The sequence below is a fragment of the Ranitomeya variabilis genome, chromosome 6 (assembly GCF_051348905.1).
Source record: "Ranitomeya variabilis isolate aRanVar5 chromosome 6, aRanVar5.hap1, whole genome shotgun sequence".
NCBI classification, from domain to species: domain Eukaryota; kingdom Metazoa; phylum Chordata; class Amphibia; order Anura; family Dendrobatidae; genus Ranitomeya; species Ranitomeya variabilis.
This window is the reverse complement of record NC_135237.1, coordinates 576,009,759-576,026,482: the sequence shown is the minus strand read 5'-3', so window position 1 is coordinate 576,026,482 and position 16,724 is coordinate 576,009,759. Positions and strand designations below refer to the sequence as shown.

At 42.0% G+C, this 16,724-nt stretch overlaps 1 protein-coding gene across 1 annotated transcript; it reads left to right on the top strand.

Annotated features, from left to right (window-relative positions):
- Positions 1 to 1,920: 1,920 nt before the first annotated feature.
- On the top strand, positions 1,921 to 15,212 carry LOC143783149 (fucolectin-6-like). The gene is made up of 3 exons (XM_077271472.1): positions 1,921 to 1,993; positions 3,095 to 3,377; positions 14,623 to 15,212. Exons 1-3 carry the CDS (start codon positions 1,921 to 1,923, stop codon positions 14,789 to 14,791), a joined length of 525 nt encoding a protein of 174 aa, XP_077127587.1. The 3' UTR covers positions 14,792 to 15,212.
- The last annotated feature ends 1,512 nt before the right edge of the window (positions 15,213 to 16,724 follow it).

Here is a 16,724-nt window from a genome sequence, read left to right as displayed (position 1 = left end):
ACCAGGGGTAAATGTTTGTCAGCCCATGCTCTTATTGTATGGGCATTACAAGTATAGGAGACCTGCTCCTTTCTAATGGGAACATTTTGTTATGAGGCCCTCTTCCATGTCTCTTCTAAGGGGCATTGGAGTGTCTCCAAGTTTTTGGCAACCTTTGTATTCACTGCATAGGCAAACACTATGGGAGACCCACTTCTAATATCGGGAACATTGTTTTCAGGAGGCCCTCTGACATCTACGTCTCTTCAAAGGGGTATTGGGGTGTGGCCAAATTTTGGGCAACCCTGACATTCACTGCGTACGCAATAACAGTATAGGAGACCCACTGTTTAATAATGGGAGCAACAAAGCATAGCCGGCTGATTGATGAATAGTAAAGGCCCTATAAAAACAGGCTCTGTGACTTTAAGACTTTCTCCTTCATAAATGAAACAAGATGTACCTGCTTATGTGTCACACACCACATGGCCAGCTAGGGTTGTTAAATGTTACACTGACATTTCCCAGTGAATGCATTTGTAGTGGTTGAAAGCAATGTTAAAGTTGAAAAAGCTTCAAAACCGCTAACTGTGAACATAGCCCAAGTGGTGGAGGAACATTTTTGTTTTTGGTTAGTCATTTTCCCTTATATACAAGTCATTACCCTGGGTAGGATGTTCCTTAACATATTTCCCAGGGAAATCCATTTTGGTTTTGTTTTTGTATGTTTTAGTGTGCGCCTGTAAAAGTGGCGTAAAACTCTGACAACATTGTTCACAGCAGTGACCTGGGAGTCACAAATGCTTCCAGGGGTCTTCCCCATGATATTCCCATGTTATTTGAGCAGTGTTACCATCGATTTCTGCAATTTCTAGTCCCTCTGCAAACCGCAGGGGGGGCCGCCGGAAAAATGCTTGAGTTTCTCATAGACTTACATTGGGCTCGTTGCTCGGAACGAGTACCCGAGTATTCCAATTTGCTCCACCCGAGCAACGAGCACCCGAGCATTTTAGTGCTCGTCCATCACTATTCGTCGTCTTTTTCTTTCTAATATCAGCTACATGCTCAGCAATTCTGACCTTTCACTTTGTGGTGTTCCAACCTATATTCATAAGATTGCATTTTGTGCACCTCACCACATATACACCATGGATGATGTCGCAAATGACGCATCACCGTGTGTCGCTGTCCTGCTATGACCATTTTTCAGTGGATTACAAATAAAATGACAAATGTTGTCATATATAGCAGTTTTTTTTCTTCTGTGTTCCACATTTTGCCTGTTTGGCGGATGGGCTCTTTGGATGTCTGTGTCTATAAAGGCGATGGTGGAGACCACCAAGTGGTGAGTTAATTTCCTTTGTCTTTTTCTTCTCATCTAATGCTGATCCTGACACTCAAGTCTAGGGAGGAGTAATTTTCCTGAAATATTTTTGAAAAGATTCAATTTGGTTCACTTGAAATTTGTCAGAAGGGGTTAAAAAGTAATAAAACCTTCTCCTAACCTTTCCCAGGGGGCCACTCACCAGTCCTGCCGCTCCTCGCTAGGTCCTCCTCTCCCTCTCTCTGGTCCCACTTTGCTCTTTGGATCGTTGGGTGTTGACAATGCACCAACCGGTCATGTGGGACACGATAGACATCAGTGATCTGCAACATTCAGTACATGAGTCCACGATGGGGAATAGACTGTAGGACAAATGTGACCAATGATGGAGATGACAAAGAATCTGTGCGTGAAACCTGCCAACTCCAACCAACTTCGTCCTCTGTAAGAACGGTCCGAAAAGCCAACTGACCCAGAAGAGTGAGTGCAGCTCCGGCTGTGACTGGAGCAGAAGATCAGTGAAGGACTTACTCTTCCTCCATTAGAGTCTTATTACTTTTAGGCACTTTGTTGGCTTCAGTGACTTTTTCCATCTCTGTTCCTCTTCTTTCCCCAGGATGGATCTTCTGTCGTCTCTGATTCTGCTGGCATCTGTGGTTCTGACTCGGGGATGCGCTCCTGCACCTGGAGGTGAGATCCTGTCCACACCGCGGACTGCAGAATGGTCATGTATCTGTACATGGGGTCTAATTATAGTGCGGGCAGATGGGTTGGATGCCTGGAGATGCCACTAGTGAGGTCTCTAACACCTTGCTCCCTGCCTGGTCCAAACTGCCACCTCAGAAACCAGCAATTCCACGCAATGCACAGTACGTGCGCTGGGGGATTCATAAGCCTGCAGTCACACAGAATGATGTAGACTTATCAATTTGGACAGGACAACCACTTTTCAGATAATTTTGTAGCTATATAATGTTATTATTTTGGAGCTAAATGTATATAATCCAGGAATTGTCAAATTCTTCAAACTATTAAACATTTATCTTCAGCACGTCTAATAATCTGGAATACAGGGACTAATGAGAATCCCATCAAGCCGCCCTGATGCTTCTCGCTAATAAAGTGATGAGCTGCATTTTTCTCTGTTTCTTGATGCAAGACTACAAAGAGTCTTCGGCTGGGGTCACACTTAACGTATGGAAAATCGGTCCAAGTCCTCCTGCCGCGAGTCGCACAAGTGTTCTCCGTATGGTCATCCATGTGTAATGCGTGTGCAATGCGATGATGCGATTTTCTTGCGCCTATGTATCCGTATGATACACGTATGCTTTACATTTCTCACTGCTTTTCCCCACTGAATTTAATGGCTCAATGGGCTGAAATGAGAAAATTGTGTGTGTATTTCTCGCAAGCTAGACATATGGTCCGTGTGGTGTCCGAGTTTTTCTCGCACCCATAGGCTTGCATTGGCGAGTCTTGGCCGAGTCTTGGTGACAATCGCAGCATGCTGCAATTTTAATACCTGAGAAAAAATATGGTAATGTGAGTTATCCCATAGATTAAAGCTGGTCCGAGTGCTATGTGATGTTTTCTCGCATAGCACTCGCCTGTATTCTACGGTAGTGTGACCCCGGCCTTACAAATAGATTCATAATCTTACATGAACTTCTCAGTCCATGTTCTTCAGGGACACAAGTTATGGCAAGAAACAGATGGCAAGACCACAGCGGACTGCAGGATCCACAAATCAGCTCAATGTACCTGAAAGCTCTTCTATTTTTCTTTCCTCAGCCACAAATGTAGCAAGAAATGGAGAAGCCTCACAGATATCTGACTATAAATATTCAATAGCAGCATACGCCAAAAATGCCATAGATGGTATCAGCGACACTTATTTCAACCATGGCTCCTGTACGCACACTGATTATGCGAAAGATCCCTGGTGGAAGCTGGACCTGAAACAGAGCTACAAGATATTAAATGTCGTTCTTACAAACAGGATGGACTGTTGTCCGGAGCGACTGATGGGGGCCGAGGTCCGAATTGGGAACTCCCCTGACAACAACAACCCAGTGTAAGTTTATGTTAGATAATAGAAAACAGGATGTGCCATCTTGTGTTTCTCCACAACATCCCCTCTTGTGTTTCTCCATAATGTCCCATCTTGTGTTTCTCCACAACATCCCCTCTTGTGTTTCTCCACAACGTTCCATCTTGTGTTTCTCCAAAACGTCCTATCTCGTGTTTCTCCACAATGCCCCTTCTCGTGTTTCTCCACAATGTCCCATTTCATGTTTCTCCAGAATTTCTGATCTTGTGTTTCTGCACAACGTCTCATATCGAGTTTCTCCACAATGTCCAATCTTGTGTTTCTGCACAACGTCCCATCTGGTGTTTCTCCACCATGTCCCCTCCTGTGTTTCTCCACAATGTCCCATCTCATGTTTCTCCACAATGTCCCACCTTGTGTTTCTCAACAACATCCCATTTCTTGTTTTTTTTGCAACCTCCCATCTCGTGTTTCTCCACAACGTCCTGTCTCGTGTTTCTCCACAATCTCAAATGTCATGTTTCTCCACAAGGTCCCAGCTCGTGTTTCTCCACAACGTCTCATCTTGTCTTACTCCACAATGTCCAATCCTGTGCTTCTCCACAATGTCCCGGCTCATGTTTCTCCACACCGTCCCTCTGCAGCCCTTTACATCTTCATGACGTCCCATCTTGTATTGATCAACAATGTCCCATTCAATGTTCCTGTGCAATGTCCCATCCAGTGTTTCTCCATAATGTCCCATCTTGTGTGTCTCTATAACATCCCATCAGTTGTTTCTCCTCAGTGTCCCATCCTGTGTATCTCCACAAGGTCCCACCTTAGGTATCTCTTCAATGTCTGTTCCGCAAATTCACGCACCAGATCTGATAGAGTGCTATGCAAACTATCAGATCAGCGATCTGTGATGTCCCCCCCGGGACAAAGTAAAAAAGTTAAAAAAAAAATTTTCACATGTGTAAAAAAAAATAAAAAAAAATTCCTAAATAAATAAGAAAAAAAAAAAATAATATTCCCATAAATACATTTCTTTATCTAAAAAAACCCCCCAAAAAACAATAAAAGTACACATATTTAGTATCGCCGCGTTCGTAACGACCCAACCTATAAAACTGTCCCACTAGTTAACCCCTTCAGTGAACACCGTAAGAAAAAAAAAAAAAAACTAGCCAAAAAAACAACGCTTTATTATCATACCGCTGAACAAAAAGTGGAATAACACGCGATCAAAAAGACAGATATAAATAACCATGGTACCGCTGAAAACATCATCTTGTCCCGCAAAAAACGAGCCACAATACAGCATCATAAGCAAAAAGATAAAAAAGTTATAGTCCTCAGAATAAAGCGATGCCAAAATAATTATTTTTTCTATAAAATAGCTTTTATCGTATAAAAGCGCCAAAACATAAAAAAAGATATAAATGAGATATCGCTGTAATCGTACTGACCGACGAATAAAACTGCATTATCAATTTTACCAAACGTGGAATGGTATAAACGCCTCCCCTAAAAGAAATTCACGAATAGCTGGTTTTTGGTCATTCTGCCTCACAAAAATCGGAATAAAAAGTGATCAAAAACTGTCACATGTCCGAAAATGTTACCAATAAAAACGTCAACTCATCCCGCAAAAAACAAGACCTCACATGACTCTGTGGACCAAAATACAGAAAAATTATAGGTCTCAAAATGTGGAGACGCCAAAAACTTTTTTGCTATAAAAAACATCTTTTAGTGTGTGACAGCTGCCAATCATAAAAATCCGATATAAAAAATGCTATAAAAGTAAATCAAACCCCCTTCATCACCCCCTTAGTTAGGGAAAAATAATAAAATTAAAAAAATGTATTTATTTCCATTTTCCCATTAGGGCTAGGGTTAGGGCTAGGGTTAGGGCTAGGGTTAGGGCTAGGGTTAGGGATAGGGCTAGGGTTAGGGTTAGGGTTGGGGCTAGGGTTGGAGCTAAAGTTAGGGTTGGGGCTAAAGTTAGGGATAGGGTTGGGGCTAAAGTTAGGGTTAGGGTTGGGGATAAAGTTAGGGTTAGGGTTGGGGCTAAAGTTAGGGTTAGGGTTGGGGCTAAAGTTAGGGTAAGGGTTTGGATTACATTTACGGTTGGGATTAGGGTTGGGATTAGAATTAGGGGTATGTCAGGGTTAGGGGTGTGGTTAGGGTTACAGATGGGATTAGGGTTAGGGGTGTGTTTGGATTAGAGTTTCAGGTAGAATTGGGGAGTTTCCACTGTTCAGGCACATCAGGGGCTCTCTAAACGGGACATGGCGTCCGATCTCAATTCCAGACAATTCTGCGTTGAAAAAGTAAAACAGTGCTCCTTCCCTTCCGAGCTCTCCCGTGTGCCCAAACAGGGGTTTACCCCAACATATGGGGCATCAGCGTACTCGGGACAAATTGGACAACAACTTTTGGGTTCTAAGCCCCCTTGTTATCCTTGGAAAATAAAAATTTGTGGGGGCTAAAAATCATTTTTGTGAAAAAAAAAAGAATTTTTATTTTCACGGCTATGCGTTATAAACTGTAGTGAAACACTTGGGGGTTCAAAGCTCTCAAAACCCATCTAGATAAGTTCCTTAGGGGGTCTACTTTCCAAAATGGTGTCACTTGTGGGGGGTTTTAATGTTTAGGCACATCAGGGGCTCTCCAAACGCGACATGGTGTCCCATCTCAATTCCAGTCAATTTTGCATTGAAAAGTCAAATGGTGCTCCTTCCCTTCCGAGCTCTGCTATGCGCCCAAACAGTGGTTTATCCCCACATATCGGGTATCGTTGTACTCAGGACAAATTCCACAACAAGGTTTGTCATCTAATTTCTTCTCTTACCCTTGGGAAAATAAAAAATTGGGGCGAAAAGATCATTTTTGTGAAAAAATATGATTTTTTATTTTTACGGCTCTGCATTATAAACTTCTGTGAAGCACTTGGTGGGTCAAAGTGCTCACCACACATCTAGATAAGTTCCTTAGGGGGTCCACTTTCCAAAATGGTGTCACTTGTGGGGGGTTTCATTGTTTAGGCACATCTGGGGCTCTCCAAATGCAACATGGCGTCTCATCTCAATTCCAGTCAATTTTGCATTGAAAAGTCAAATGGCGCTCCTTCCCTTCCGAGCTCTGCCATGCACCCAAACAATGGTTTACACCCACATATGGGGTATCAGCGTACTCAGGACAAATTTCACAACAATTTTTGGGGTCCAATTTCTTCTCTTACCCTTGGGAAAATAAAAAAATTTGGGGCGAAAAGATCATTTTTGTGAAAAAATATGATTTTTTATTTTTACGGCTCTGCATTATAAACTTTTGTGAAGCACTTGGTGGGTCAAAGTGCTCACCACACACATCTAGATAAGTTCCTTAGGGGGTCTACTTTCCAAAATGGTGTCACTTGTGGGGGTTTCAATATTTAGGCACATCAGGGGCTCTCCAAACGCAACATGGCGTCCCATCTAAATTCCAGTCAATTTTGCATTGAAAAGTCAAACGGCGCTCCTTTCCTTCCGAGCTCTGCCATGCGCCCAAACAGTGGTTTACCCCCACATATGGGGTATCAGCGTACTCAGGACAAATTGTACAACAACTTTTGGGGTCCATTTTCTCCTGTTACCCTTGGTAAAATAAAACAAATTGGAGCTGAAATAAATTTTGTGTGAAAAAAAGTTAAATGTTCATTTTTATTTAAACATTCCAAAAATTCCTGTGAAACACCTGAAGGGTTAATAAACTTCTTGAAAGTGGTTTTGAGCACCTTGAGGGGTGCAGTTTTTAGAATGGTGTCACACTTGGGTATTTTCTATCATATAGACCCCTCAAAATGACTTCAAATGAGATGTGGTCCCTAAAAAAAAAGTGGTGTTGTGAAAATGAGAAATTGCTGGTCAAATTTTAACCCTTATAACTCCCTAACAAAAAAAAATTTTGGTTCCAAAATTGTGCTGATGTAAAGTAGACATGTGGGAAATGTTACCTATTAAGTATTTTGTGTGACATATCTCTGTGATTTAAGGGCATAAAAATTAAAAGTTGGAAAATTGCGAAATTTTCAAAATTTTCGCCAAATTTCTGTTTTATTCACAAATAAACGCAAGTTATATCGAATAAATTTTACCAATAACATGAAGTAGAATATCTCACGAGAAAACAATGTCAGAATCGCCAAGATCCGTTGAAGCGTTCCAGAGTTATAACCTCATAAAGAGACAGTGGTCAGAATTGTAAAAATTGGCCCGGTCATTAACGTGCAAACCACCCTCGGGGCTTAAGGGGTTAAAACTATTACAAAAATAAAAAATATATAAATGTTCAAATTAGCCCCCTCTCGCTCCATTCAAAATAAAACAAATAAAAAATACACGTTTGGTATAAAAATAATTAATCCGATCGTTAAACAGCGTAGTAAGAAAAAAAGTAAAACCGCCAGAATTGTTTTTTTTGTCGCTGCAACATAGAATTAAAATGCAATAATGGGCGATGAAAATAACGTATCTGCACCAAAATGCCATAATTAAAAACGTCCGCTCAGCGCACAAAAAGAAGCCCTCACCCAACCTGAGATCACGAAAAATGGAGACGCTAAAGGTCTTGGAAATTTACTCAACTTTTTTTTTTCAGCAAACTATGGATTTTGTTTTTCACCACTTATGTAATAAAGAACCTAAACATGTTTGGTGTCCATGAACTCATAATGACCTGGAGAATCATAATGGCAGCTCAGTTTTAACATTTGGTAAACATGGTAAAGCAAAAAACAAAAAAAACTGTTGTGGCATTGCACTTTTTTTGCAATTTCACCTCACTTGGAATTTGTTCCCATTTTCCTGTAAACGGCATGGTAAAACAAATGCTGTTCAAAATTACAACTCGTCTCGCAAAAAACAAGCCCTCACGTGGCTATATTGATGGATAAAATAAAAAAGTTATGGCTCTGGGAAGAAGGGGAGCAAGAAATGAAAACCAAAAGCGAAAAAGGGCTGCGGGATTTAGGGGTTAACAAAGCACCATGTTATGCTAATTATCAACATTTTTTATCTTTCGTGCCTCAACGTTGTCCCTTCTTGAGTTTCTCCAGGATATTATGTCGCGTGTGTCCGATATTACGCCACTCCACACACTGTTTTCTGAGTGTTTTTTGTTTTCCCCAATGTTCTGTTTTGCATTTCTCCAAAATGACCTGCCTTATGTTTTCATACGATATCCTGTCTTGTGTTCCTCCAGACTCTGCCATCTTGAAATTCTCCACATTGCTCTACGGGTATGTGCACACGTTGCGGATTCTCTGCGGATCTGCAGCGTTTTTTGCGGTGCAGAAACGCTGCAGATCCGCAATTGATTTACAGTACAATGTAATTCAATGAGAAAAAAAATGCTGTGCACACTTTGCGGAAAATCCGCTGCGGAAACGCTTCTGCCAGGAGAGACAGAATCCGCACCAGAAATTCCTAAGCCGAATCCGCAACGTGTGCACATAGCCTGAATTTGTTTTTTTACAACACTGTCTTGTGTTTCTCCACAATGTCTTGTCTTGTATTGTGCCAAATGTTTTGTCTTATGTCATTCTGTTCCAATCTTCTGTCCCTCTACAATGCTTTGTCTAATTGTCTGACATTTCTCCATGATGTCTTGTCTTCAATCTATATATATAATTGTCTAAGGGTCACTTCCGTCTTTCAGTCTGTCCTTCTGTCCTTCTGTCCTTCTGTCTGTCACAGATATTCATTGGTCGTGGCCTCTGTCTGTCACGGAATCCAAGTCGCTGATTGGTCTCGCCAGCTGCCTGTCATGGCTGCCGTGACCAATCAGCGACGGGCACAGTCCGATTAGTCCCTCCCTACTCCCCTGCAGTCACTGCCCGGCGCCCGCTCCATACTCCCCGCAGTCACCGCTCACACAGGATTAATGCCAGCGGTAATGGCCCGCGTTATGCCGCAGGTAACTCATTCCGTTACCGCCACTATTAACCCTGTGTGACCAAGTTTTTACTACTGATGCAGCCTATGCAGCATCAATAGTAAAAACATCTAATGTTAAAAATAATTTAAAAAAATAAAAAATCATTACTCACCTTCCGCCGCCTTTCCCGCTCCTCGCGACGCTCCGGTGACCGGTCCATGCAAGCGGCAGGTTCCGTTGGCAAGGATGGTCTGCGAGAAGGACCTGCCATGATGTCACGGTCATGTGACCGCGACACGGTCATGTGACTGCGACACGGCCATGTGACCACGACGTCATCACAGGTCCTGCGCACCTGCGCGAGAAGGAGGCGACAGAACTACAAGGGGCCCTCGGAAGGTGAGTGTCGCTGTGCAATATACAACGTGGCTCTGTGCAATATACTACGTCACTGGGCAATATACTACGTCGCTGTATAATATACTACATAGCTGGGCAATATACTATGTGGCTCTGTGCTGTATACTACGTCGCTGTGCAATATACAACGTGGCTCTGTGCTGTATACTACGTCATTGGGCAATATACTACGTCGCTGTATAATATACTACATAGCTGGGCAATATACTATGTGGCTCTGTGCTGTATACTACGTCGCTGTGCAAAATACTACGTCGCTGACCAATATACTACGTAACTGGGCAATATGCTAGGTCGCTGTGTAATATACTACATAGCTGGGCAATATACTACGTGGCTGTGCTGTATACTACGTCGCTGTGCAATATACTACGTCACTGGGCAATATGCTACATAACTGGGCAATATACTACGTGGTTGGGCAATATACTACGTGGCTGTGCTGTATACTACGTCACTGGGCAATATACTACGTCACTGGCCAATATACTACGTAACTGGGCAATATACTACGTCACTGGGCAATATACTACGTGGTTGGGCAATATACTACGTGGCTGTGCAATATACTACGGGGCTGGGCAATATACTACGTGGCTGTGCAATATACTACGTGGACATGCATATTCTAGAATACCCGATACATTAGAATCGGGCCACCATCTAGTTACTCTATAATGTCCCTTTTTTCCACACTGTACTTCGTTGTATTACATGTCTGGTGTTTCTCAACAATGTTCAGTCTTGTGTTTCTCCACAATGTACCATCTTGTGTTTCTTCATGTTGTTCAATCGTGAGGTTTTTTATATTGTTCCTTCTTGTTTTCTTAAAAAATGTCCATTGTGAGAACTTTGAGCCCCCAAGTGTTTCACTACAGTTTATAACGCAGAGCCGTGAAAATAAATAATATTTTTTTTCCACAAAAATTATTTTTTAGCCCACAGTTTTGTATTTTCCCAAGGATAACAGGAGAAATTGTACCCCAAAAGCTGTTCAATGTGTCCTGAGTACGCTGATACCCCATATGTGGGGGTAAACCCCTGTTTGGGCGCACGGGAGAGCTCGGAAAGGGAAGGAGCACTGTTTTACTTTTTCAACATAGATAAGAAAAAAGTTGTTTCAGCTCAGCCATTAGAAGTTACATCGCTGTGGTGGTATCATCCGAGCACGGGAAAAACATCTCTGCCAAGACTTAGAAAATTTAAGAAGAAAAATGATTGAAGATCATAAGAAAAATTGCTGTATTTACTTAAGTGAAACTGTACCACATGTAAAGCTACTTTGTGGGGTATAGACGTGCAGAGAGCAATTACGTCACAGGTGAACCATTGGGGATTCCACAGAACATCATGAAACATTCCAAGAACATCGCGCGAATCCTTGAGGTAGCCAGGTACTCGTTGGGCTAGTGGCTGTAAAATAGTATCGAGCCACCCCCCAAAGGTTCACTGTACGAGTCTATACCGGAAATAATAAGATGCATCGGAGGAGGAAAAACCTGCTTGTGTGTTTTAGGTAGGGCATGCAGAATTGGGATTTTAGGGTTATCTACACAAATATATTCTGCCTGTTGTTTAGTAAAAAATCCCCAGCTGACACCATTATCCACAATACGTTTGCTAAGTGATGAGTTATATTAGTTTTTTTTTCTCCATGTGTAGATTTATTTCATCTATGTTTGTATTGTTTTCTTCACATTTTTTCACTTTTTTATTTTTTTATTTGATTAGTTGTCTTAGTAATTCTCACATGTGGTCTGCTAATTATCTTCCATCTGTTGGGTGTTATGGACTGGTGATTTAGGAGCGACATGCGACTAGCTCTGAGCAGGTGGTAACTATACTGACCGCAGTTCCTGATCTTAACACAACACTAGAAGTAGCCGTGGGATGTTCCTGTCACTCCCTAGACACCTCGTCACAGCCTAAGAACTAACTACCCCTAAAGGTAGAAACAGGAAAGCTATCTTGCCTCAGAGAAAATCCCCAAAGGATAGGATAGCCCCCCACAAATAATGACTGTGAGTGGAGAGGGAAATGACATACGTAGAATGAAACAAGATGTAGCAAAGGAGGCCAATTCTAGCTAGGCAGATAGTACAGGACAGAACACTGTGCGGTCAGTAATAAAAACTAGAAAAAGTCCACCGCAGAGAATGCAAAAATCTCCACACCTGACTAAAGGTGTGGAGGGCAAAATCTGCTGCCCAGAGCTTCCAGCTTAGCTGAATAGATCCATACTGATAAGCTGGACTAAGAGAAAAACATAGAATGTGCTGAACAATCAAGTCCACAACAAGTGGACTGCAAAAGGACAAGCAAGGACTTATCTTTGCTGAACTGGTCAGAGTGTCAGGGAAATCCAAAAGAGCTGTGACTCCAAGCAGGAACAATTGACAACTGGCATTGTCTGAGGGATAAGGCCAGACTAAAATAACCGAGCCAGAAAGACGATCAGTGGAAGCAGCTGCTGATGCTAAATCCAAGAAGCAGCCATTCCACTCAAAACCACAGGAGGGAGCCCAAGAGCAGAACTCACAAAAGTGCCACTTACAACCACTGGAGGGAGCCCAAGAGCGGAATTCACAACAGTTGGGCACAGCTTTACAGAAGGTGTGGATTTTCCACTTTTGTACTGAAGACTAAGAACACAGCAGTTGTTCGAATCGCGTTCAGTCGTCTATGGCTGCTCCCTAACTAGTTTGTTGGTCATTTGTATGCCCTTGTTTCAATTTTTAATGTTTGAGTAAAGAATTTTTTGATATTTTACATCCTGGAGCTGGATTTCTACATTTTCCTTTACTTTTTCAACGCAGAATTGGCTGGAATTGAGATCAGATGCCATGTCGCGTTTGGAGAGCCCCCGGTGTGCCTAAACAGTGGAAACCCCCAATTCTAACTCCAACCCTAACCTGATCACGCCCCTAATCTTAATCCTAATCCTAACCATAACCCTAACCACACCCCTAACCCGAACACGCTCCTAACCCTAATCCCAACCATAACCCTAACCACACCCCTAACCCTGACACACCCCTAACCCTAATCCCAACCGTAAAGGTAATCCAAATCCTAACCATAACTTTAGCCCCAATCCTAACTTTAACCCTAACCCTAATGGGAAAATAGAAATACATTTTTTTATTTTATTATTTTTTCCCTAACTAAGGGGGTGATGAAGGGGGGGTTGATTTACTATTTATAGTGAGTTTTTTTAGCAGATTTTTATGATTGGCAGCTGTCAAACGCTAAAAGACCCTTTTATTGCAAAAAATAGTTTTTGCATCACCACATTTTGAGAGCTATAATTTTTCCATATTTGAGTCCACAGAGTCATGTGAGATCTTGTTTTTTGCGGGACGAGTTGACGTTTTTATTGGTAACATTTTCGGGCACATGACATTTTTGATCGCTTTTTATTATGATTTTTTGGAGGCAGAATGAACAAAAACCAGCTATTCATGAATTTCTTTTGGGGGAGGCGTTTATACCGTTCCGCGTTTGGTAAAATTGATAAAGCAATTTTATTCTTCAGGTCAGTACGATTACAGCGATATCTCATATTTTTTATGTTTTGGTGCTTTTATATGATAAAAACTATGTTATATAAAAAATAATTGTTTTTGCATCGCTTTATTCTGAGAGCTATAACTTTTTTATTTTTTCGCTGATGATGGTGTATGGTGGCTCGTTTTTTGCGGGACAAGATGACATTTTCAGCGGTACCATGGTTATTTATATCTGTCTTTTTGATCGCGTGTTATTCCATTTTCTGTTCGGTGATTATAAAGCGTTGTTTTTTGCCTCTTTTTTTTTTATGGTGTTCACTGAAGGGGTTAACTAGTGGGACAGTTTTATTGGTCCGGTCGTTACGGACGCAGCAATGCTAAATGTGTACTTTTATTGTTTTTTTTTACTCACATAAAGAAATGTATTTTTTTGGAAAAATATGTCTTGTTTTTTTTCTTTATTTAAAAATTTTTTTAAAAATAAAAAAATATTTTTACACATGTTAATTTTATTTTTATTATTTTTTTACATTGTCCCAGAGTGGGACATCACAATATAGTGATAGATCGCTGTTCTAACACTTTACAGAGCACTGTGTCAGGTCAGCGGTCTGTGACCGCTCCTGGCACATAGTGCCGGATGTCAGCTGTGATAATCAGCTGACACTCAGCCATGATCGCGTATGATGTACCATCCCGTCCATGGGAATTAAGTTCCAGGCCACATGGACAGGATAGTACGTCCGATGGCAGAAAGGGGTTAAGCATGGGAGTAGATCAGTTATGCTTTGGGATTGTGTTGCAGCCAATGGCACGGGGAACATTTCATGGGTAGAGGGAAGAATGGATTCAACAAAATTTCTACAAATTCTTGATGCAAACATAACACCATGTGTAAAAAAATAGCTGATGGTGAAAGAGGAAGAGGATGTCTGCTACAAATGGATAATGATCCTAAACTCACATCACAATCCACAATAGACGACCTCAGAAGGCGCAAGATGAAAATTTTACAATGGCCCTCACAGTCCCCTGATCTGATTTACCATGTTGTATTTTCCATCCTACAGCTGACCGTAACCTGAGGTTCTTTGTATAATTGGCCACAATTGGGGTAAATAGAAAAGGTTTCGGAATAATGCCCATTTTTGTTTTTACTGCATCTAAGAATTTCTGACCATACATGGTTGTCCTGTAAACTTTTATTTCAATGGTTCAGCTGTACTTTTGGTCAGTAATATTACAAAGTGGAACATCTGGCCATGTGGCTGACGGTCAGATTACATATTATGTATATTTTCGGCTCAGGAGTCATATTTCTAAGTAGTCATGGGAACATGGGTTTGAATGTTGGTCCTTAGCTGGCACTTTGGGGGGTTCCTTTAATTTTAATCTGCAGTTGATCATTACAAGGTTTTGGTGGTTTTCTCCTCTAGGTGCGGCACAGTCACGAGTGTTGCATATGGTACCTTGTCCTTCTGCTGTGACGGGATGGAAGGTCAATACGTCAGCGTGGTGATCCCAGGACGCTCCGAGTACCTGACACTGTGCGAGGTCGAGGTTTATGGAGATCTGATCATCAAAGAGAACAATGTCTGCTGGTAGTTCCCAAAGTCAAGGAGAACTTCAAAAATATGAAGTCTTTTCTTCATCTAGCGGGTCTTCAGCTCTGGGTTCTATAGAGGTTTCCATGATACAAACACTTGTTTGAGTGTGAAAATGAGCTTGTTCTCAACTGATATTTCTGCATTTGGTAACATTAAAAATTAAACACAATTTCCTCGGTTCACACTCATGTCTACATTTTTTTAAATCACCAAGGGAAGAAACAATAAAATGTAGAGAATCCATAGTAACACATCAATGTAATGACACTTCACACCAAGTACTGATATTTCCTTCCTTACATTTCCTTCTTAGCTCTTCACATCCCTTGATCTTTGGACAAAAAAAATAGTTAAAAAATAAAAGAAGATTTTACCATTCTCTCATGATTCGTCATTTGCGGGGTTTGTTTTTAGTGTTTTGCTTTTTGATTGCTGTTTTTTCCTGACATTTTTATGCACTAAATTCCTGAAAATTGTGCCTGTAATTCAATAAATTAGTACTAAGCAAATAAATGTCTTTTTTTCTGTCTTAAAACTGATATGGTGACTTGTTAGAGGAAAAGTCACACGTTTTGCAAAAAAATGAGACAAAATAACAGGTGTACATAAAATCACTCCAAGGCGAGAGGACTAAAGTAGAGTTGTGCCAAACAAATTAATAATTTAGTAGAGTTGCGACTTTTTAAAAATTGCATTTCATGACTCGGACTAAAATCGCCGTCCCGCTCTTGCTTTCGTCCCCGATGACTTGGTGTGGCTCTCAGCTCATAATATCAAGCTGTGCGTAGAGTCCACTAAGTTTGCTCCCCGTTATCTAGGTTCTTTAAAGTCCTGGAGCAGGTTAATCCTGCAGTGTATCGCTTGTCCCTTCCACCGCACCTGAATATGACCTTTCACCTGTCCCTCTTGAAACCCGTTCACATGTCCCGGTTTTTTGAGTCATCTGCAGAGACGACGAGTACATCTTCGGAAGGTTTTGAGGTGAATGCGATTGTCAGTTCCAAGGTGGTACGTGGCAAAAAAATGTATATGGTGTAAGGGTCATGGGCCTGAGGGTAGGACCTGGTTGAGCACATTCGTGCCCCTCAGCTTAATGCGGCCTTCAAGCATGCAGAGGCTCGTAGGGGGGGGGCAATGTTAGGCGACGGGATACTCCCTCTGCACAGGATGGATCCCAAGCCTTGTCTTCTCCTGCAGTCCCCCATTCAGTCTCGACCACAGTGAATGCTGCTCAGCAAATAGGTCGGTCTCAGCATCTTGCTGAGACTCGGACTGCCTCTCAAGGTTCAGCTATAGTAACTGGCAATACTCAGCGGCGATCAGTCACTCCTGAGGCTAAATCCAGGATTCGCTTTACTGAGCATGCTCGTGCGGTGGCAACCTCCCATTAGTCCTCGGTCATCAGCTGCTCAAGTCCTGTGGCGAGTTAGGATTGAACAGCGAGTAAGGTCCTTTCTGACTGGCCTAGTCTATAAAAGGATCTCTGAGGTGCCCATTGGCACGCTGTGATCACTTTCATGTGGTGTCTGTGTGTATGCCATACTCATTACTACCCTGTGTGCACGTGTTAGGGCTGGCTTCGCCCCAAGCAGATTCTGGCTCCTCCGGACAGGAGTTGTATGCATCCGTGCTACTACTGGCACTGCTAGAGATCTCTGAGTCAGGCAGTGTAGGGTGGGAACTCTCACTTGAGCTTAGCACCTGCACAGGGCGATTCAGTCGCATGTGCAAGTTACACAACAGTGTGACAGAGCATGCTCTATCACCAGAATAGTGGGAGGAAGTTATAGGGACCCCAACTTGCGTCCTTACTACTGTGCACCTGTGACATTGAGCAGGGCACAGCTTAGAGTGCTTTCAGTTTTGCTTCTGCTCTGTGAAGTAACAGAGTCAGGTTCTTTGCACTCTGTTCACACCAAGTGACTTTTAAC